The sequence below is a fragment of the Aedes albopictus genome, chromosome 2 (assembly GCF_035046485.1).
Source record: "Aedes albopictus strain Foshan chromosome 2, AalbF5, whole genome shotgun sequence".
In the NCBI taxonomy this organism is placed as follows: domain Eukaryota; kingdom Metazoa; phylum Arthropoda; class Insecta; order Diptera; family Culicidae; genus Aedes; species Aedes albopictus.
Window position 1 is genome coordinate 374,937,235 of NC_085137.1, and position 24,071 is coordinate 374,961,305.

Consider the following 24,071-nt stretch of genomic DNA (forward strand, 5'->3'; position numbering starts at 1 on the left):
TTCAGAACACCTCTACCAGTTCTTTCAGGGACTTGTCGAAATATTTATGCAGGTATTTCTTCAAGAAATTTTTCTTTTTATTTTCCAGACATTCCTGATAGGGTTTCTTTAGAAATTTCAGAATGGTTTCCTCCTGTAATCCCTAGGATTTCTGTTGAAATTTCTACAATGGTACATTCCAGAATCCTTCTAAGATTTCCTACAGTGATTTTCCCATAGATTCTTCCGGTGATTCCTCCAGAATTTTTATCCACTAGATTTTATCCAAAGATTTTCCCATGAATTTCTCATGATATTCCTCCATGAACTCCTCTTAGCCTTTCACAAGCAATTTCTGCTGTGGTTTTTCCAGCAATTCTTCCCATGACTCATCCAGAAACTCTTACTATAATACCTCGCGGCATTATTCTAGGGATTCTCCTGGGATTTATCCCAAAAATCTCTTGCTGGGATGATTTAACGCAATCATTATAGAATTCTGAAATCTCTAGAAGAAGTATTTCGGGAGATAATAAGTCTCTGAAATCCCATCCGAAATGGCTGGAGGAATGCTAAAAGAAGTTCCTTGAATATATGCCAAGAGGATTGCCCTACTGGAGGAATCGGTAGAGGTGTTCTGGAGAAATCCATGGAATCGTTGGAGAATTTTTTGGAGGCATTTCAGGAAGATTGCTCGAAATGATCCAGCAAGAATCCTAGCATTCTATGTCAGGATGGGAATTCCATACACCAGTATAGTGACAGCATTGAATCATTTTCAAAACATGGCCCTGGAAACATGATTCCGGAAAATCGGTAAACGGATTCCAGAATACCCAAATATATTCATATGCTACAAGTTTCAAAATCATGAAGCTTGATATGTGTTTATTCATCTTCGAAAAATGGACCGCGGAACCACCGGTACCGATTTCCGTGAAATCCACATATGGATTCCAAAATGGACAAATTATTTCGAATATCACAAAAATAGCTCAGAATGATATATCATAAAAAATCAAGAAATTTGAGGTGTCGTATAAGGTACTGAATTATATTCAAAAATTGACCCCGGAAGCGGTTCCTCGAAACATCCGTCAAACTGGTTCCAAGGCACTTAAGTGACCAGGATAAAATTTCAGACATATTTTTCTATCATTTTGAACTAGAATACGTCTGAAAACTAAACTTTTCTCATATCGAAATTCACTTTTCCCAATATGGATAATTCCAATGACCCATTTTTATTCCGGAATAACTCCGGAACCAGGTGTTCAATCCAAAAATCCCCATCAAATCTATAAATTTGAAGGATATGCGCTACTTGTGTTAAAATTTGGTTGAAAAATATTGAAAAACAAAAAGTTATCGCGAAAAGAGTGTTTTTTCGAACTCTTCTTAGGGGTTTTTTTTTATTAAAGTCGAACGAAAATTTGACAATCCATTTCAGAGATTTCATAAGAATTTTTCCAGGGATGTTTAATAGAAATCCATCGATGATGCCCTCAGCAATCCTTTCAGGGATCCCTAGGTACGCCTTTGGAAATTTGTCCAGAGACTTTTCCGAGAATTACTCTAGAAATTCCGTTGGAAATTATTGTAAGCAATCCTGTGGGAATTCCTAAAACGACTCAATCAGGTCTTCTATCAAGGTTTCCTTATGAACTTCCTCCATGCATTCCTTTGAAATACTAAACATTATTCCGGGAATTCCTCCAGAATTATTGAAATTTTCTCCAGAACGATTATTTAAGGCATCTTTGGGGAAATTCTCCAACTTTGTTTTGGGGAATTGCTATCAGGATTCCTTGTTTTATTTTTCAAGGGATTCGTTAAAATTATTTTTCCAAAATTGCTTAAGGACTTCGTCGCGAAATTTCGTTCGGAAATTTCCCTTGTACCATTTGAGAAGGACTTTTTTTTACGAATTCGTTCACGAGTTTCTTTGATGAATTCTTTCAGGAATCCTTGGAAAACTACTGCAGGAGTTTATAATAGAATTCTTGCATACGTTATATCAGGAGCTCATCTTGGTTTCTCAAAATACCCACTGAAAGACTTTATTTATGGATTTTTGATGATTTTTTGCAGGGAACCTCAAAAAAAGCTTCAGATATTCTGATGGGAATTCTTCTAAGGGTTCTTTCGGGAGTTTCCTCCAAGCATTATTTTGTAAATCCTATCAGAAAATCATAGTAAAATTCTCCAGAGATTTCATTGGGAGTTTCTCAACAAGTTGCTCAAGCAAGTGAGATTCCATAGTGATTCCGGCTTTGTTGTGCCCATACAGTGAAGAGAATTGTTAGACAAAAGATGCACAAAACAAGCAACAAAGAAAGCGTGGGGATTACTCTTTATCCCAACTGGTTACAGAAAATGACATGATCTCTATTTTTTATTGCAGACAAAACGGAAGCTGTATTTGTTGCGAACTTTTCAACTTGTGAATAATCAATTATTACTAGGGTAGGTAATCAAAAGTTGAACCAAATTGCGGCTTTCCGAAGTAGCGCAAATTTTGAGTGATTTTTTCTCCCACATGGAAATAATTTACTATGGGAAAATCTTATGTACATGAAAGCCATGGGTATAAGCTTTCTGTTAAGTGGGAAATAGTTTGTATTTGCACCGAATTTCAATGAAAAATTCGATTATTCGTCAACAATGATTTTAATCTTAATTTGAACCATCGTAATCATAATTTGAACCAATTTTAATCTTAATTTGAACTACTGGCGGCAGCAGCTCGAACATCTCCCACAACAGCCAATTTCGTGCTGAACAATAGAAAAACACATGGAGCTACTAATTCCCATAACTATTTTCCACACGCTCAGAAAACCGTTCTGATAAACGTGAACAAACAAACGCAAATTTGAGAACAAGCAAATATACACCGTGAACTGGAACTAGTTCCAGCTGTCAATATGGGTGTTTTAGAAACCGTGACATCTAGTTCACGGTGTACATTTCTCATTGTTGTTATCGTTGCTATGCATAGTTCCCGTTTGTTCCCGTTGCCGTGACTGAGCGTGCACGTATATCGGAACGGATTTTTTTGCGTGCATTAGGCAGTGGAATTTCAGAATGTTCTAAACTCTTCAGGAACTTGGAAACTAAATTTGGGTTTTTTCATCCCCCAAGAGTAAACAAAACAACCACTAGCGCAGTCTGCAGGCCAACACTGGAAGCTCGCCCCCGTTTATTAGTTCAAATTTAGATTACAAATGGTTCAACTTAAGGTAACATTCTCCAAGTAAGAATTACTTAAATTTGATAAATTTATGACAAATAATGCGGAATATTATTCGGTTGGTCGATGCTACGATAAATAAGCTTTCATTTGATGTGTTCACATATTGCGTGTGATACAATGCATGAGCTGTACGAGTGCACCAAAAATGTGCTTTATCTGGGGGGGGGGGGGTGTTCGAGAGGCTCTTGAGAAAACCTTCTTACCGAATTTCTCCTGGCATATCATCGAAAATTCTTTTAAGATTACACTAGTTTACAGCATTTCCCGAGCAGAGGAAAATATCAAAATAATAACAACGGAATCACAAAACCTGTTTTTATATCTCGGTTTGTTATTATTAACTTATTAAGTCATCACCGTTCCATAACATGTTCTGTTGGGCAATCTTATTTTGTTATGATCATGCTCTTGGTATATTTTATTCAAATTACATTTTAATATCATGTTTTGTTGTAGCACAAGTTCAGTTATTATTGTGTCATTGAGACTGTACAAATATTTGATCATTAATATTACAACATAACTAGCTTTGCAATCAAAACTACACCATTCGAGATTTTCGTTGTTCACACCATTCCGTGAGGAACTCTAAGAGAAAATATTATTTTGTCATCAGTTCATCTTCTTTCTGACATTACGTTTTAACTGTGACAGAGCCAACTTATCAGCCTTTTGTTTTATAAGCACTTTGAAAAGTATACCTGTTTTTTTGTCCCAGCTTCAGTTAGGTGTGAATACGAATATAGAGAGTGTTATAGAGTGTTAGCCATTTTATGAAACATTTTGGATCAACTGGTGGAATTCCAGGACAAACAACACAGTTTCGACAAAAATGTAAAATAATAAGTCATCAAGAAGAAGAACTCTATTCAGGCCAAACATGTCTAAAGGTCCTATCTGCAGAAGAGCGGCTCTCTTTGGTTTCCCTCTCTTTCGTTAATATCTCAGCTGTTCATATGAATGATGATTGTCTCCTTGCATAGAAAGATGGTCAAATCAATCGTCTTTTGATTTGTACTGCAAAAGTAGTTGAAAAGTTTACCATTACATTGCAATAATTGAAAGAGAAAGTGAATAAAGAGAGTCTCTCAATTGCAGATAGGACCCATTGAAATGTTCGGCCTGTATTGATTATTTTTAGACATTATTTTTATTGATTTCACTGCATCGAGTCCACTTAGATTCACTTGGATAAATGTGTCAATCAATGAGGTAATAATGTAAATTAATCTTATAGACAATGAACCACCTAGTAAAGGGCGTCAAAACGTCGGTAGTTTTTCATCTTAAGTTGTTTTGAAAATAAACGAAAACTATTGTTTCTCTCTGTTTTCGATAATAACTCGCTTGCGACAATAATAGCGTCCCAATTATGAATGAAACATTTAACAATAGATCCTATTGTTGCGTATCTTGTTGAATTCATATGGGATTTTGGAGGAGTTCCTATCCGCAACAGAAAAAAAGCAAATTTTGTTTTCAGATTGTTATCAATAACTTATTCATATCAAAATTTGTTATTGAAATATTTTAAAAAATCGCTGTTATTAAGTTGTTATTGAAACTAACAAAACATGTTATTAAACAGGTCTTCCAGGAACATTTTTTTGTCATAATTTTTGTTATTTTGCCGCTTATGACAGACAAGTTTATAACAGGATATGTTATGTAAATAACATGAAAATAACTCTTTCCGTTACTCAGTTATTTTTCCAGAATAACACATTCTATTATGCTGTTGCTATTCCCTTCTGCTCGGGTTTTGAACTCGGTAAGCTGATGATCGTTTTTGGTGTAGAATCATACTCTGAGTTCAAAAACGCGAAGGAAGAAATATACAGTGGAGCGGATTTTTTTCGATTTTCCATACAAGGTTGATGATTTGAAATCGATTTTTGTTCAATTTTTAAGCAAAGTCGCTCACTTCACACGTCTCATTCTCCGTAGTCAATGCTCCGATTGACCTGAATTTTTTTACTGTAACTCGTCTACATATGATATGTCAAATAAACATTGAGAAAGAATTTTTAAATTGTTTTTTCTTATTGACAAAATATATTTCTTCATATATTTTTGGAAAATTTGCTAAAATTTAAGGAGATTGTCCCCAAAACTCGCCAATATCTTAAATTTCATCAATCTGACACAAAACCTGCATTCAGATGATCGAATTGTACAATTATATTCAGCTTTTAATTTATGGAAAAAGATTTAAATTTGGTTGAACAAAACGCAAGATTTTTGAATTTTATTAAATTCTATATTTTAAAAAGTTGTAAAACTCGATATTGAGCTAAAACTCAAAAACTGTTCTACATTAAATTTTTTGAAGCACGGTTTCGAAATCAGCGCTAAATTATGCTTCAAAAATTTTGGTCATTGACGGAAGTTAACGACTTCGTTTTATTTTGTAAACTAGTGTTATTTGAGCCATTTCTCCAGGGATTCCTAGTGGAATTTTGTAAGGGATTTCTTGGAGAATTCTTTTAGTGATTCCTTCAGAATTTCATCCACGGATTTCATTAGCAATTTATTCCTACTATTGTTCCTAGCTCCGCCTATGTATTGTATTTTGTTTTTCCCTATAAAGTTCATCGTCTCATGATGCTTATCGTGGAAGAAAGACATTAACCTGCGAAGCGGCAACTTTTAAGAAATATTTAAAGTCACCTTCTCCCCCTCCCTTTTATTATTTCCTTACTACGACTATGCCTGATTCTTTCAAGGTGGGTTCTGGTGACTTACAGTGGTAAAAAAAGAAAGAATAAATTTAGATTTGATGACTGAGAAATTAGTATGGAATATTGATTATGTGTACTGATTCGAAAACTCAATTTCTGTGCCCCTTGCGAGCCCATATCACTGGCTACGCCTGTATGTTATTTTTCTCGATAGTGCAAGATTCTTAGCTTCTAATTAGCGCAAGAAAATTGATTGTTTGTTACTTTATGGTCAAGTTATGATTTTTTGAAATTTTTGGACGATTTTGAAAGAATTGCCCCTTTATACTGTTTTTCCTAGCTTCGCCCATGATTTGCATTTTTTCTTGGAAGTACCTCACCTGAAGATTCTGACCGTGAAAGAAAATCATGATTTGCTTGCAAAACGGGGCTGATATATTTTTTTATATGTTTGGCGAACACATAAATGGGGTGCCCCCCATTTGCCCTTATCCTTGCTACGACTATGTTCGATATTTTTTCTAGCAAGGTGAGTGTTGGTGGTTTCCAATTATGGAAGAAAATTGTGATTATATGGATTAACAGCAAAGATATAAGCATTTGAATTAGTGTAACGCTGTTTTTAAGGAGGTGCCCCTCTTTGAAGAGCCCCTTTTTATCGTTTTTCCTCGCTACGACTATGTATGAAAAATTATTATGAAAGCTGAGGCCTCAAGGTTTTCGGCAATATAAAAAAAATTTACATTTGGTTTTAAAACGAAGAAGATATGATGCTTCGAAAATTAGTGTAACGCTAATTTTAAGCACCGTCGCCTGAGAGTTAACTATGTTGAAGATCCCCTCTTAGGATCTCTCTCAGGGTTATGGGGCAATCTCTGGGGATTCTGATGGGATGTCTTTCAATACTGCAGGAGAATCCCTCTCATGATTTTCATAATCCATCAGGGAGTTCCGAGGATATCTATCTAAGCATGCTGGGAGAATGCCGAGGAAAAGCTTCTCTCAGGATTCTGAGGGAATCCATCACAGGATTCCGGAAAGTTCATCTCGGGAATCTGAGGAAATACATAAGGATTCTGGAAGAATTCCTCTAATTCTGAGAGAATCCATGTCACAAAACTGAAGTAATCTCTCCCAGAATTCTAGAGAAATCCTTAATAAAATTCAGGGAGAATGCCTATCGGAAGAGTTTTTCTCTCTTTTCTGAGATAACGTCTCTCAGGATGCTGGTGTGATAATTTTCAGCATTTTGAAGGAATCTCTCACAGAATTTTAGAGAAATCCTCAGAAATATGGAAGAGTCCCTTTAATTTTTTTTTATCTCAACTGTATTATTTGGGAATACCTATCATAATTCTAAGGAATCTCTGGATTCTAAGGGAGTTCATTTCAAGATTTTGGGGTATTCCCTACCAGGGTTTCCTATCAAGGAAGAAATCCCTTTCAGGATTCTAAGAAATGTCTGGATGATCTGGGCTGATTCCTCTAAGGATTCTGGAAGACCCTCACTTAGGATCCCACTCAGAATTCTGAGGAAATCTTTCTCAGCATTTCCAGGAACTCCTCTCAGACTTCTTGGAGAATCATACTCGACATTCTCAGAATTGTGACGAAATTCCTCTCAAAATTGTGGGGTAATATTTCTTTAAATTCCGAGGGAATATCACTAAGCATTCTGCAGGTACTCTTTCCCCGAAAATTCGGCATTCTGGGGTAATCCCCGTCAGGATTCTGGGGAAATATCTCTCAAGATTCTGGGGAACTTGTCTCATGATTCTGGAGAAATCCTTGGGATTCTGGCGTTATATTTTTCAAGATTCTAAGACATTTTCTTTCATAATTATTAATTATTGAAGAATCTCTCACGAGATTCTGGGCAGAATTCTCTAGAGAAATTTGGATTTCAGAGAATCCCTCGCATAGATTTTGCGATTCCTCTTAGGGTTCGGAAGAAATCCTTCTCAGCATTCTACGAGAATCCCAGTAGAATTCTGTTTTCTGTGTTCTGGAACAGTTGCTCCCAGAAATTTCTTCCAGGATTCTGAGAGAATCCCTTTTAGTAATCAGGGAAAATACTTGACAAGTTTATGAGGAAATTTTCGAGATTATGGTGTAATAGTTTAAAGAATTCTAGAAGAATCACTCTCAGAACTCTGGGACAATCCTTTACAGAGTTTAGGGGAGTCCTTTCAAATATTCTAGGGAAATGTCTTTCAGGAATCTGCGGTAATTTTCTGTTTTATGTGAGAATACCTTTCAGAATTCCAGAGAATCCTTCTCAGGATGCTGCGGAAGTCCAATCCTTATCTGATTTTCGGAAAAATCTCTCTTAGGTTTCTAGATACATTTCTCTCAAGAATCTGGAATTACCCCTCTTATGATATCCCTCTAGATGCTGGGGCATCACTCATAGAGAGGAATACCTTTCGGGATTCTTGCACAATTATTCTCAGCATTCAATGGATTCCACTCAGGATAATTTGGCAATTCTGGGAGAATACCTATAAGAATTTGTAATATTCTATAATACCGAATCGATATGAAAACATCGATTCAAAGCATTCGATTAAATCGGTGAATCGATTCTGCTGATCCGATTCGAATCGATTCACAAAAATCGATGTCTCAGCCAGATTTGCCCAATGCTAATTTCTCAAAGAATTTCTTCAGAAATTTATTTTTCCTTCACGAATTTCTCTAGAATTTTCTTCAAGAATTTTTTGAGGTAGATTTCTATGGGGTTTCTTCTGAAACTCAGTGAGGCATTACTTTTGTTAATTTTGTGTTTGTTAATTCTTCTTGAGATTTCCGAGCAGAAGGGAATAACAACAGCATTAGGACTTGTGTTATTTGGGTAAAATAACTGAATAATAAAATCATACATAACATATTATGTTATAACCTTGTCTGTCATAAGCGGCAAAATAACAAATATCGTAACAAAAAATGTTCTTGGAAAAACATTTTAATAACTTGTTTTGTTAGTTTCAATAAGAATTTAATAACAGTGAATTTGAAAAATATTTCAATAACAAATTTTGATGTTAATATGTTATTGGGGGTCATTCAAATATGACGTCCATCGTTTAGAGGGGAGGGGGGGTTTGAGAAAGTGTGATACTCCATGTATAAGGTATACAAAATAGCGTGACAGAGGGGGGAGGGGGTCTAAAATTTCCGAAAAATGATGGACGTCATACTTGAATCGGCCCTTGATGATAATCGGAAAGCAAAATTTGTTATAATATCAAAATCGTTACTAAGTAAATTGTGATACTTATTATATAAAATTATTCACTTTGTCTCAAAAACCCACCAATAACATGGGTAACAATACTTTAAATGATCGAAAAATACTATATTCAGTTTTTAATTCATTCTAAGAGCATGTAAAAGTAAAATCTTCCAGAAATTTCTCCGAGAGTTCTTCCACAAAATCATTCACAGATTTTCAAAGACAGCTCTAGAAATTCCTCCACAATTATGAACAGAATCTGTTCAAGGATTTCTTCAGAATTTCTCGTGATTATTTGTCCCGAATTTCATCTTTTCATTTCTCTGAAAATTTCTTTGAGAATTTCACCAGGATTTTTTTTCCGAAGAGTTCTTCAGGAGTTTTTCAAAAGATTTTGCCAGGAGTTCTAATAATTGCTCAGTAGAATTACTTTTAGAATTTCTAAGAAGATTGCGCCAGAGTTCTTTTGAAGATTTCTCCAGGGTATCGAAGGGTTCCTCCAGAACTTCCAAGTGTTTTTCCGAATATTATTACGAAAATTCCTTATTTCAGAGGAGTCGTTCAGAAATTTTCGTCCTAACAGAATACAAAAATGGAACAAATCAAAAGGACAGGTCATTATTATTGAATTGTTGCTTTGATTTCAAAATTTGTTACTGTTGTGCTGTTGTTGATAAGTTGATCAATAGTACAACAATAACAAAACTTATACTTCAACAAAACATGTTATTGAAATGTAATTGAGTGAATGTGTATCAATAACTTGATTATAATCAAATGAGATTGTCCAACGAAACTTGTTATGGAAAAGCTATGCCTTGATAATTAAATAATAATAAAACCTGATATAAAAACAGGTTATGTGATTTCGTAGTTATTAATTTGATATTCTTTTCTGCTCGGGTTTGTTTAAAAAATCTTCTTAAAGTTCCCAAAGGAATCCTTCAGATTGCCTATCAGAACATAGATTCCTTTAAAAAAAATCACAAAAATTCTTTCGTAAATTATTTTAGTGGTTTCTTTAGTATGTTTTCCAGATAATTTTTTAGAAATTCGTACTACCGTGTAAGCACCAAACTTTGCGCAGAGCCGAACATTACGCATTTTAGTGTGCACTAAGACCTTGGGATGTAATATTGTCTAAACTTATATTTTTTACATATATCCACGACCACTTTATGTCTTCTATCGGAAAAAAGTTCACATTATGAACCAGCAACGTGTTTGACGATGTTTTGCAAAGTGCACAAAGCTAGGCCCTAGGGGAGCGTCCATAAATAACGTTACGCTTGATGGGGGGGGGGGGGGTGGAGGTTCAGTAAAGTGTGACAACTCATACAAAAATTTCAGAGGTCTCACACAAAAAGTTTGACATAAGGGGGAGGGTGGTTGAAAATGGCAATTTTTTCGTGACGTAATTTATGGACGCTCTCTAGGTGTGGAAAGTGTGATGCGTTTACGGTACTGATATTTCTTCAAAAAGTTCACCTGAGATTTGTTGTTCTAGGTATTCCATTGAAAATTTCTACAGGAATTTCTTCTGACATTCATCCAGAAAATCATACATGAGCCCCTCCAGAGATTCTTCCATTATTACATTCAGTGGTTCAGGTGAGAAATCCTCCAGATATTTCTGCAGGAGTTCAAGCAGTTCCTCTAAAGACAACTCTTAGAATTTCTGCATTCTGATTCTTTAAGGAATTATGTGAGAAATAATTCCTAGGAATATCTACAGGAATTCATTTAAAAGTAGGTATCTCAATATAAATATCCAGGGATCATTACAGAAGCTTTTCTAGGTGATTCGCCAAATATTTCTAGAGGAATTTCTTCAAAATACGTCCACAGATTGCTTCAGGACTACTTTCGGAAAATATTTGAAGAACTCATGAACAGGTATCTCCAGGATTTTTTTTCTAAAAATTACGCAATAAACTTTTCTCTAGTATTTTCTTGTGATTTCTTCAGTTATTCATCCAGATATCCATTGTAGACTTCCAGAGATTTCCACAGGGATTCTACTGGAGATGTCTTCTGAAATTTCTTCTCATTTTCCTTCTAATGTTACTTTACCCATAGCTTTGATGATATCTCAAGAGACTTTTTCAGAATTTTGGGAATTTCTTCAGGAATATCAGCAAGGGATTGCTTCAAAAGTTCTTCCATAGATTTTTTCAGAAAATCCTCGGAAAATTTCTGATTTTTTCCATTTTTCCTTGAGGAATCTCTAAAATAAACTCCTTAAAAACCAATTGAGGGTTTCAGCAAAATTTTGCTGAATTTTGCCGAGCTGAAGGTTCCACCAAAAAAATGCTGAAATTCATCAAAATTTTGCTGATTTGTTCCGTAAACTCTTCTGATAACCAGTAACGTTTTGCTGAAATTCAGCAAACTTTTCTGAAAGTTCAGCAAAAAGTTTTGCTGTGCCCTACAGCTCAGCTAAATTTAGCAAAATATTGCTGAAGGCGTTTGGTGTGTACCCTTAGAGACTCCTAGAAGAAATACTGGAAAGTCTTTGGAGAGATTGCTAAAGCATCACTGAAAAAAATCTGGAAGAATCCTAGAAGAAAGATCTGAATTAATCTTAAGAAAGCCCTAGGTGTGAATAAATTCTGTTGTTTAGGATTCATTCACCGTAAGGGATAGGTTTGGTATTTCTTGACAAACCTTCAAAAGAATTTCCAGAAGAATCACTCGAACAAGTGCCTAAGAGAATCCCTGAATATATAGAGCAAAACCTGTAGAAACCACTGGAGAAATTGCAACAATTATCTTTAAAAAGGGTTCTTGTAAAAATAGCTGAACTTCTTAAGGAAAATCCTAGAAGAATTTCTAAAAGAATCTCCAAATATAGTTGAATGAAAAAATCCTAGAATTACATCTTTTGAAGAAATCTTTGAAGAGAATTCCGAAGAAAAGATTCTGGACAAGATTCGGATAATATTCGTGTATGAATTCCTTTTAACATTTTTGATAAAAATGCATAAAGGATTCAAAGATTGCTACAGTTTGTGTATTCGTAACATACACGAACTGTAGCAATCCTTGTAGAAACCCCAGGACCCAAGCAACCAACATGTTTTATAAGAAATAAAGCTGCGCAGGTTTTGGTTAAATAGATGTTAATTTGACGTAAGGACTGTATCGGAAATTAACTATAAACATTCAAAATGCTCTATCTCGACACACGGTTGGTCTTTTCATTCCGGTTCTTCTATGGAATCTTCACAATATAGTTAAGTTTAGAACAGCTTGAAGAATTTTGGAAAATGTTTAGCATTATTAAAAATATGGGTATATGGGTATACCACACAAAATAACAATCTGTACAAACAGTTTTTATTTTATTTTTTTAACGTTTCAAACATTTGTAACGAAAAAAAATTGTACGGGGAAAAATCTGGAAAATAATGATTATTACTAGTTATGTACACATAACATATCACTCAAAACCGACTTTTAAAATTCTTATTTTAAATAGAAAAACCTCCAACATTAAGAATATGGGCTATCCCAAAAACACACCTACTTTTTGGTCGAACTTTGACGCTCTGTTTTAAATATCTTTAGATGTTATAAAATTCCGTTCTCTGGTAAAACTACCTCTTCAATAGATTTAAATACATACCCAATCGAAAAAAAAATCAAATTTTCTACTCTATGTATTTTTTTATTTGCGTAACCGTTGTATGAATACGCATAAAAAAGAGTTCCTCGAAAAATGGCCTTTTTTCATTTTTAAGAATTGCCCTAAACTGCGGAGGGAATTTTTCTTGATAAAAATAATTTTCCTATATCTTGAGCATTCTGGAGAAGAATATATTTGCGCAAAAATAAGAGAAAAAATTGAATATTTTCCCACAGTTTTCGCAATTTTTAATTTTTAGGAGGTGTCCAAAATTTTAAAAACATTTGTGCAATCATTGAGATAAAAGTCCAAGTTGAATGATTGTTTTTTGAAAGACAGAACTGCCATTCTTTATTTAAGAGATTTATATAGTATCTCCAAAAATAAAGTTATGTTTATTTCGAACAGATTATTTTTCAGTCAATTGTGAACGTTTATAGTTAATTTCCGATACAGTCCTTACACTCCCGATCAAAAGTTTGGGGTCACTCCCTCAAAAACATGTCATTTATTTAGGTCCATATCTCTGCCAAGTTGCGTTCGATTTCAAAACCCTAGGTCTCATTCGAAAGATAATAAGTCAAAGTAACTTTGAACATGATTTCGGTGAAAGTTTTTCAAAAATATTTGTATGTAAACTTAACCCGAAGTTGCCAAATTGTCTTAAAAACGAATATAAACTTACGACAGTGTCGCTGGAAATTGGGTTGACCAAATTTTGAGATGAGAACGGTGATATAACCTATTTTCTATTAGCTTTCGACTGCTTTTTACCGAACTTAGCTAGGGATTTAAAAGCGGACGCAAATTGGCGGAGATATGGGTCTAAAAAAATGACATGTTTTTGAGGGGGTGACCCCAAACTTTTGATCGGGAGTGTAAGTTTTACATTTCGTTAGAATAACGTTCTATACAACCTGAACTTACGCTGCCAAAACACTCATATGACATGTGTGTTTCTTGGGGAGGAATTGCTGAAGAAACCCGTAGTCTAGTTTCAAGATGAATCTTTTGAGAGATTACTTGAGAAAGCTCAAAAGACGACCCAAGGAAAATTACTACAAAGAATCCCTGGATAAATAATCAAAGAAATACATGGACAAGTATGGATTCTAAAGGGATACCTGGAGGAATATTTAGTGGAAATTTTGCAAAAAATATTCTACGGAATCCTGTGCAAATCGTCTTTATATAAAAATTCTGGAAAAAAAAATGACAAATTCTGAAAGAAACCCTGAAGATATTTCTGTCAGTATCGCTGGAGATAATCACGGAGGAAATGCTGAAGAGCATGGGATGGAATACAATCTTACTTTTTTTTATCGGAGAAATCTTCAAAAAAGTTCATGCCGTACTCGTAACAAAAAATTCCAACAAAAATGCTCCTTTCGCGGTAATTACAGGAAAATTTCGAGAAAAAATAATTCAAACAGGGGGTTTCCCAAAATAACTCCTGATTTGGCGCAATATTGAAGGCGTTAAGAGAAGCCTGAAATTCTGAACTCAACCAGTTCTGATTTTACTATAATAGCACTGATAGATTCTGTCAGAAACTCCTATGACTGTTTGACAATCAAGTTTCTTGTTTCGGAAATAAATACTTCCAGTGATTTCTCAATAAATTTCATTATAAATTATTGAAGACATTCTAATAGAAATTTATAGAGAATCACTGAAGGCAAATCAAAAAATTACTTACTTCAAACTTGAATGTCGAATTTCTGGGAAAAAAAAACTTAAAATACTACTTCTGATTAAAAAAACTACAAAAGTTAAAGTTTAAATTTTTGGATGAAGCAATGCAAACATCTATCCAATATTCCTATCAAAATCTCTAGCTTTTATTTTTCCAATATTTTAACCAAAAGTAAAAACTTTTTTTTTCAGTTTTTTTATACATATTATAATATCCTCTTACGAAAATCATAGTAAAATCTTTACGGGAATCCCAATATAAATTCTTGGAGAACCTGTCAGACAGAAATAAGTCGAAAGCTACTGAATTGCAAAGTGTCCCAGCTCGTATTCAGTAAGATTTCAGTACAATTCATACCAGATCATATCAATCACGGAGAAGCAACCATTGACATATACAGTGAATTTAAGCTAAGCTTTTTTTTTAATTGTTTATTTGAAATCAAATTCAAACTAGATACCGCTCCTATCAAAACTTCACAGTCATCACATCACAAACTTTACGTATTCTTCAAGCTTTCACTCACATAGATACATTTAATGATTCTTCCAACTTTTACAACACATCATATCACTTGATCACATTCATTTGTCCGGCACTGTATGCTTCGGTACGTGACGAACGTGAATGCCAAAACAAATAACACCGACCGACCGACCGCGCCGATCAAGTCAAGCGCGCGGGAGAACGATGACGACACCCGGTCAACGATGCAATAGACGACAACGCGACAACTCTACGCGACGTAGGGAATCTCGCCTTCTGTACTTCGGTAACTGCGAACTGCACGACCGCAAACTATAACGTCAACCGTCACAACCAACCGACCGACCAAGTGCGGCGGATGAGAAGCGGGATTCTTTTATCACGCTACTGAACCAGCTGAACGAACGATTCCAACTGACGACGGCAACGACGACGACGACGAATGAAGTAAGGGCTATGGACCGACGACGACAACGACAACGACGACGTTGTCGGCGCTGACTCTATAGAATCTAACCGACCGAGCGACTAACGTGACCGTCGGTTAGAACTGCATATTATCAAAAAATGAGCGCAATTTTTTTCCCTCTCGGAACCTAGGGCCTCCACATCGCGATTGGAGCTGGAAGCGAATTGCAGGCAGGTATGTGGAGTGATATTCGAAATTGTGCTATCTTCAGGGACTGTATTATAGTATACCAGGAAATGCGAACGAGAGTATTCTCACAGATTCCAAGAGACAATTTGAAGATATTCTAGGTCAGCAAAATTATTCTGGAGTCCTCAATAACTGATCTTGTAACACTAGCCATTTTCGCTACTTTGAGTAATGCTAAATAATCTAAAGTTCTGCTTAGCGTCCCAACCAACACTAGGACGACCACGCTGATGGGGCTATCACCTTGGATCTAGCTGGGCGTGATGCTGCATTTCTTACTCAGCCGCTGGATGCTAGAACAGACGCTGTTTGAGCCACACCTTCTTGGTGAACAGACGTTCGAGACGTACCTCCTCAATCTAGCTGAAGTCAGAAGGATAACAGTGCCCAGGCTGCACTACCAGCTAAGCACACAACTCTTAGTTGGCGGTCTTTTGTCATCGCTGGAAGCATGAGGTAGGAATTTGTGAGGAACAGAGCTATGTTTAACGCTCCTTGCCGTCTCATCACTTTGTAGCCATAAATGCTTTGATTCAAAGCACTTTATTTTGAGTTCAATATAATTTTCTCTGCTTGTTTTGCCTGTGATCACATATCAGTCCCATATTTGCTGGGTTTCCCATTCGTATGGGACAGTTCTTTTCGCCATGAAGTTTACATAACATTTATGAATCTACCCTGGAGTGAAGAACTTTCTACACTTGCGACAGTAGCCATTTCCGCTACACTGAGTAAAGAGGCTCACATAATGCATACGTTCTCGTTGCGGTGGCAGTAGTTAGACATAAAACCCATAGGAAAGCTATCAAGTAAACGCATCCAGGTGGTCGTGAGGAACAGCCGGATATTTTACTGTAACAGACAACAAATGAGGGAATTTCTATGATGGGTCGCGAAAAGTACATCTGGTGGCAAAAGGGGGTCGAGCACCTGAAAGTTTGGGAACCTATGCATTACAGTCAATTCTCCGGCTCTACCCCATTTGGCATAAAGGTCATTTTGCATAATGCCGTTTGGCAAAATACGAAGAACAGCCTTCTTGGTAAGAATGTGGATAATCCTTGTTGTGCCAGATGGCCATTGTGCCAAATGGGGTAGAGCCAATTCTCCCCATCGCTTGCGATGCGAATGTGGACGAATGTTTAAATTCCATGTATGGCTTCCCACCGTTCGCCGGTGTTTGCTGTCGTCGCTGACAAGCAAACACACAAACTAAAGCGATAACCGATCGCTGCTGCCTGTATTCGAGTGTGGAAGAAGATAAAAAGTGGAAATCAGGAACCCTGGTCTCAAGTGTCGAAGGAAGTGGAATTACACTCAGTAGCAAACAAAAAGCCTAGCCGATTTTTTTCACAATACCCGGCAAATTTAATCTTCTGTAACTTTGGCAATTATCAATATTTTTGGCTGAATATATTTATGTAACGCTTTCTGCGTAATGCGTAACACACTATGTGTCACGTGTGAGATATCATAAACAACTAGCATACGAAAATTTATGAAAATATGTCGTACAATATTGATTATTTATAAACTGTGTAATGTGTTGGTTTGTAAAACGGAACATGAACAAGAGTATTGATGACCATACACTTCGTAGTCGCTACTCCATGATTGATCTGAGCTAGCGAAATTACGTAGAGAACCAATACATGGATCTTGGGGGTAGAACGCCTTCCTCAATATATACGTTATTAGGTCAATTACGGCGCCAGTCACTAACTTTCGATCTTCTGGGTATGGGGAGGAATGTTAGTTTGGCAACCGTTGTTCCTAGATGTCGTATGTACCGTCATGCGGAGTGACATTGGGCCACTATTCCGCACGTTCAGAATACGACGGGAATGCATATTGTGTGCTAGACTACTAGAGTACACAATTCCAAAATACTTCGCATCCACCGTCGGAATCTCTGATTATATTGAATCCGCAGGTTTTGATGAACCAATGTTACCCCGAACGATGATACTACTGTGCCCTCCGTTGTTTTTATGGCCGATCGTACATCATACATAGTAGTGAATTCCGTATTAAGCTCGGGGCATATACAGGCTGCTGGAATTAGAATCAGAACGTGCTAAACAATCTATGATATCGGGACTTATTTCAGAGATAATTCCACAAATCACTCCAATTGTAATGAATATTCTAGGAATTTAGTCAGGAAATCATCCTAGGGCAGCGTTTCTTAAACTATAGGTCGCGATCCACAGGTGAGTCGCGGGCTAATTTTTGGTGGGTCGCAAAGGCTTTGGCGATATTGTAATACATTTCTTAATTAACTCATGTCAAATGGTAGTGCTAGCCATTTTCTAATTTACAAATACTCCCTTGGAGAATCAGCAAAGTTATTTCTAGAAATTGGGTTCCTCTTTGATTCTATTCAAAATATGTTATTATAAGTCTTAGTCTGGAGCATATTGAATATGTATACTACTGCGCTCTGAAATCGGTTCTGCAACTGTGAGTTTTCAATCAGAAGCTTTAATATTAGGGAAACAATTTGAGATTTTACTTGAGTTCAAGTAATGAGTTCAAGTTGTTGCTTGCAGTTTGCACTTTCAGGATTTACACGCTAATTTCAGCAGTAAAAAAATAGAAATACTAAAAATCTGCATAAAACTATCAAACTTCGACTAAAAAACCTAACCTTTTCAAATCTTCAGTAAAGCCAAACTTCGGTAAAATTCTTCCAAATGTCAATAATCTGAACTTTTACGGAAATCAGAACAACTGAAAAGTGTGTTCAATAAAAAATATATAAAATAAGTTTGTGTGAAGGATGACTACAAATTTCAAGAGTACAATTCTTTTGAGCATGCAGCAGTAGTATACTTATATAATCATTCTACTTGATATTCACCCAGTCGCTGTAAATATGCCTAGCATTTTCAACCATAGCATTCATTTTAAAGTAGATTTGAAAGTTCAGCAGTAGCATAAGTTTGCAACCTAACCCAATACCCATTCTGTAGTGTTGCATTAAGCCAGACCGGTAAAATATATGATAATCTATTAATGGTTTTCTAATTGCATTCTTTAAAAAAATCGCAGTAAACTCTTCACGAAATCCACCAATTGTTTCCCAAAGAAACTCTCTAGATATTCCTCCAGATATTCATTCAGAAATTATTACAGGGTTTTTTTTCCTGGAATTTATCCATATATTTCTTCAGTGAGGATAAACTTTATTGTTGTTTTTCCAATGCATGTGAAGGAATAAAATCAATAATGAAATCTCAATACTTTGCCTCACTTTGCCTAGGGTATATTTTTTTCACAGCCGTCGGATCACTTCGCGGTCTTCGACAAAGTTGTTTGGCATATAGTCACCTACAATAATACCAAAGGGTTTGATAATTGAACGCTTACAGCGTCACCTACCGGCAAAATTCGAAAACTTAAAATTTCTGCATACATTTGGCCAAGTTTTCCCATACAAACTTCAAACGATTTGAGCGCCTCCTTAGGATCAACCGATTTTGGTCAAAATTTGAACGTAGCTTCTGGGAGTCCAAAACAACTGATTAAGGAGGTAAGACTCGGCATTTTTCAAAAATTTTGTTCTTTATGTAAGTGTGGGCCACCCTAATAACTATTCTTCATCAATTTGTGGTTTTAAGAACACCTCCAAGTCCAAGAATACTTACTTGAGATTCAATCCATAAAACCATAAACACTACAAGAACTGTTGAACTTATTTTCAGTTTTATAAGGCTCTCGTAGTTATCTTCAATCAACCAATCTTCAGCAAGTGCAACTGTTCTCGCATAAGAACAGTTTGATACATGAAAAATATTAAAAAAAAACAAGCATCCGTTTTTTTTTTTTATTTTCATATTTCCATTTGGCAGCGATTATCAATCAAGAACACCTATCCGGAAAACCAACCTCGACGCGGTGCAGTACCAAATTCCTCCGGTTGCAGTATCCAAAATGAGGTTGTTCAGTCATCTTGGAAAAAAATTAAGACGTTCTTGAAGGAGGCCATTATAGCTGCATTGAGAACGCTATAAATCCTAGTATTTCTGAGTTATGCTTCTAACTCTGGCATGAGTTGAAAGAAATTTAAGACGATCTTATGGTGATGCTGATTGAAACCACCGATAATGGACCGACCACCGACCTGGATTCCAATGGAAGCCATGTTCATAAAACTCATTAACAATGTTCTCATTACCTGGAATATTATTTTTAAATATTTTATTAGTGCATTATAATGGAAGCGCGTTGCAATTTTTGGAAGTATCTTGCAACATATATACGATGAATTTTGCTTGGCATTTGGCATACTTGTTACACCACGGATGTTACGGTAACTTTCGAGGTGGTTTGAGCCGATTTCTTTTCAGCAGATCGCAAACTCCGGTTTTTTGGGTGCGAGTACAGCTTTAAGCTGAAATTTTATTATTTAATTAGTTTATGCATTTCGTTTACAAATTCAAGGCAAAATACTTACATTAATCGGTTTGAACATCACGTAAGAAATGATTGCATGTTAATCCGTAACATATGCGATACATATCTGTGATATTAAATTTAAGGTTAGAATAATAAATTGGATTCACTTCACTGAAACTTACTGTGATAAACATTGTGATAATTACTAGTTCATATTTTAATTACTATTCTAGTCCATAATTCAACTAACTATAACTGTAAGTAGATAATAGTTTAGCTTCATTCCAATGTAAATTAAGACATGTACACTTGCATGATTCTACACTTCTGCACACTTTTCCTATCTCATACTCTATCATTTGACATCTATCCTGATTATCGTGTGACGTGAGGCATTGTCCAACAATCACTTCGTTGCTGGCCAGTGCTGCCAGTAACATTCTCCCCCCCCGTAACACTGGCCACCGGTCCCAGTTTTACTATCGTATAAAACATCTGCTTTGACGCCGTATGCCTAGAAAAACATTTCCCATTCACGTCACATCTCTCGTATTTCTAATAATGTCCAGTACTCTGCTTCAACTGTGTTATCTTTCTTACTGTCATGACTTCAATATTTTGTAAGATTGTAATCGCAAACGTATTACTTCCATGTCTGTTAAAATTACAACTGTCCCTGACAAGCTTGAAAATCTTTAATCGTTCTAAAGGCGACCTATCTTTGTTGCCGTCATCAATACTCCACAGGTTCCCCAATTCGATACATTTATATCCCAACATAGACAGCTCCGTAAACATAAGCACTATCATCTCCGTTGTGGCAATCTGTTCCACAAACTTGAGCATCGAAACTAACTTGATCCTGCAGACTAACTTCCTCACAATTTCCACAGAAACCACTACAAATGTTCCCTGTTGCTGAGCTCTATTGCTAGTAATTGCTAGCGCTATTAGCTTCGAAACGTTTACAGTGGTCGCAATAACAACTAGCGATTGTCCACCTTCGCGCACGTTCGAATATATTACGTTGAATGGCAGATCAGACCGTATTTCACCAAGCCTGACATTCATCGGAAACGAAAACGAATATCTCTTATCGATTATCAACATTTTCGGTGGTGTAGCATCTGAATCCCAGGGAAATACGAAGCGCCCTGTCGAAAGCAGCTGAGGATTACCACCATCTGCTGTCCACCGGAGCACGAAAATGTCCATCATACTGGGCTCTACCGTATCTGGCGGTGACGGTTGGGCCGCACCTAGTATACACAGCGCACCGTCCATACACTTATCCCCTATTTCCCATCTCGTTATGTTGGCAAGCATACCGTAGAATTCACAAACAGCTAGCTCGTATATATTTAAAGTTTTCGCTTCGACGTTCTTATGCCTGCTCGATGGATTCGACAGATTTTTCTGCTGAGTTAGTTTGGTCGTGCTACGAAGACAGAAAGTACCACTGTAAACACGTCCACACGCTTTCTCGATCATTGATAAATCGTTCATCTGCTGTTCTCTCTTTTGCTTCTAGCTGCCTCGATCTCTATCATAGCGCCGTAGTAGTGTTCGCCTACCCCGATCTTGTTCTCGACAATATCTTTCGCTTACAGTCCACCGGATAGACAACAGTAGCTTATATTGAACCATGGAACGATTCAGGAAATGCCCAATGCATTCACTTATACGCGCTGTTGAATAACATCGAGCATAGTCTACATCACGGATTTGTTTACATACAAGTTCGCCAAAATCGTATTTCCCGAAAGTACAATGACCACTACTACCACGTAAACTACAGCAGCAGCGTTCTCGACTCTGAAGCATATGAACTACTTTCACACTTATTTCTGTAGTCTCTTCTTGGTATTCCGGGTTACCCACAACGACTTTTGGCGACCACTCAGCACTCATTCTCTTCAGCTTCATGGTGATATCTGCTACCTCGTATCCCTGTCTATATGGCAATAACTCGAAGTTCACACACAGCTGATTTTTCTTCACCAACACTAATAGTAGACAGCCTATTCGTAAGCCGAACTTTTGATTTGTATCCTGCACACGATCGAAAAAACTACGAACGTCTACCGCTAACTCGAAGAGTGTCTCGTCGGCTACGTCAGCTGAGGTTGACCATATAAAAGCCAGTAGTGATGCATTCAGCGATTGTCCAGAAAATAATTTCATTCCATTGGTGAGAGTGATGATATCTGCACAGTCAAATCGATTCAAAGCAGTGGTATCATCGATATAGGTCTGCGATGGAGGCGGTGCTGGATCGGGCGGTTCAGGTACGACAAGTAGCGGAGGAGCCTGTTCACCCAACCTATTCTCATTTCCTCTGGTGTATAGAAAAGTGGGAACGATAGGGTAAACATCATCTTGGATACGACCCGTAGTCGCGAGCACCACGAAAAGGTTCTCAGGTTTGACAGTCACACTAATTGCTTGAACATTTTTGCATGGATCATCGACTGTTCTCCAGAAAATTTCCGAATGTTGGTGTTTATGCATTCCTGATTCAGCTGGTGGTGTGACTATGGGAGAAAGATTATAAACGGTTTTATCCAAACTATCATCACTGATCGAATTTCGTTCGTTCGAAGTTTTTGTGAGAAACGCGCTGTAGCTTCGCTGCTGAATCTCGTCCTGTAGTGATGGTGATGGTTGGTCAGCTGGAAAGACCATTTTCGCAGGCTCCATCAACAATTTTGATTGCCTCTCGGACTGTGCCACTGAATGTTCGTTGACCGCTGTCTCATTAAAAGGTGGTGCATCGGTTGTTGGCATTACCTCATCGGTTTCTGCGATTCTGCGCTTCCCGCCGGCGATGAGTCTTGCAGATTTTGACGCCCTTCGTCGTTCCGCTAATTGCTCCTCAAGCAATTTATACTTCAACTGCATGGTTTTTCGCTCTTGTTCCAAAGCATTCCTCTCCAGTTCCAACTCGCGCTGTTGGATCGCGTGCTCTTCATGTAGGTGCTTCAAACGGAGGGCATAATAGGCAGATTTTGCTTTTGATGTTGTGGCTCTTGTGTATATCCCTGGATGAATGAACGAATCGGGGCGCGGTTTATTATCGCAGCTTCCCGTTAGAGTTTCACCGGTAGATTCGGGGCGCGGATCTTTGTCGCAGCTTCCCGCCTGGGCTTCGTTGGGCGATTCGGGGCGCGGATGTTGATCGCAGCTTCCCGTTTGGGCCTTCTTGTGCGAAACGGGGTGCGGAGTTTTGCTGCACCTTCCCGTTCGGGCTTCATTAGGCGATTCGGGGCGCGGAGTATGACCACAGCTTCCCGTTCTAGCCTTTTTGTGCGATTCGGGGCGCGGAGGTTTGTCGCAGCTTCCCGCTCGGACTTCATCAGGCGATTCGGTGCGCGGACTATAATCGCAGCCTCCCGTTCTGGCCTTTTTGTGCGATTCGGGGCGTGGAGATTTATCGCAGCTTCCCACTCGCACTGCAATAAGCGATTGGAGGTAACCGCGCATCGCTACGATTAATCTTAAAGTTATGTTACGGTAACTTTCGAGGTGGTTTGAGCCGATTTCTTTTCAGCAGATCGCAAACTCCGGTTTTTTGGGTGCGAGTACAGCTTTAAGCTGAAATTTTATTATTTAATTAGTTTATGCATTTCGTTTACAAATTCAAGGCAAAATACTTACATTAATCGGTTTGAACATCACGTAAGAAATGATTGCATGTTAATCCGTAACATATGCGATACATATCTGTGATATTAAATTTAAGGTTAGAATAATAAATTGGATTCACTTCACTGAAACTTACTGTGATAAACATTGTGATAATTACTAGTTCATATTTTAATTACTATTCTAGTCCATAATTCAACTAACTATAACTGTAAGTAGATAATAGTTTAGCTTCATTCCAATGTAAATTAAGACATGTACACTTGCATGATTCTACACTTCTGCACACTTTTCCTATCTCATACTCTATCATTTGACATCTATCCTGATTATCGTGTGACGTGAGGCATTGTCCAACAATCACTTCGTTGCTGGCCAGTGCTGCCAGTAACAACGGAAATATATC

General features: G+C 37.1%; 1 protein-coding gene across 5 annotated transcripts in view; it reads right to left on the reverse strand.

The window, feature by feature from the left end:
• Positions 1–24,071, reverse strand: part of LOC109422492 (high affinity cAMP-specific and IBMX-insensitive 3',5'-cyclic phosphodiesterase 8) — an 871,092-nt gene that overhangs the window by 489,411 nt on the left and 357,610 nt on the right. Inside the window, exon 1 of one of the 5 annotated variants that reach the window (XM_062852979.1) lies at positions 15,002–15,419. The exons of the other annotated variants lie outside the window; for them this stretch is intronic. Coding sequence (XP_062708963.1) covers positions 15,002–15,011 — 10 coding nt within the window. The 5' untranslated portion in view covers positions 15,012–15,419. Of the gene's footprint in view, positions 1–15,001; positions 15,420–24,071 lie in introns of those variants that run through there. 5 annotated transcript variants of the gene reach the window in all.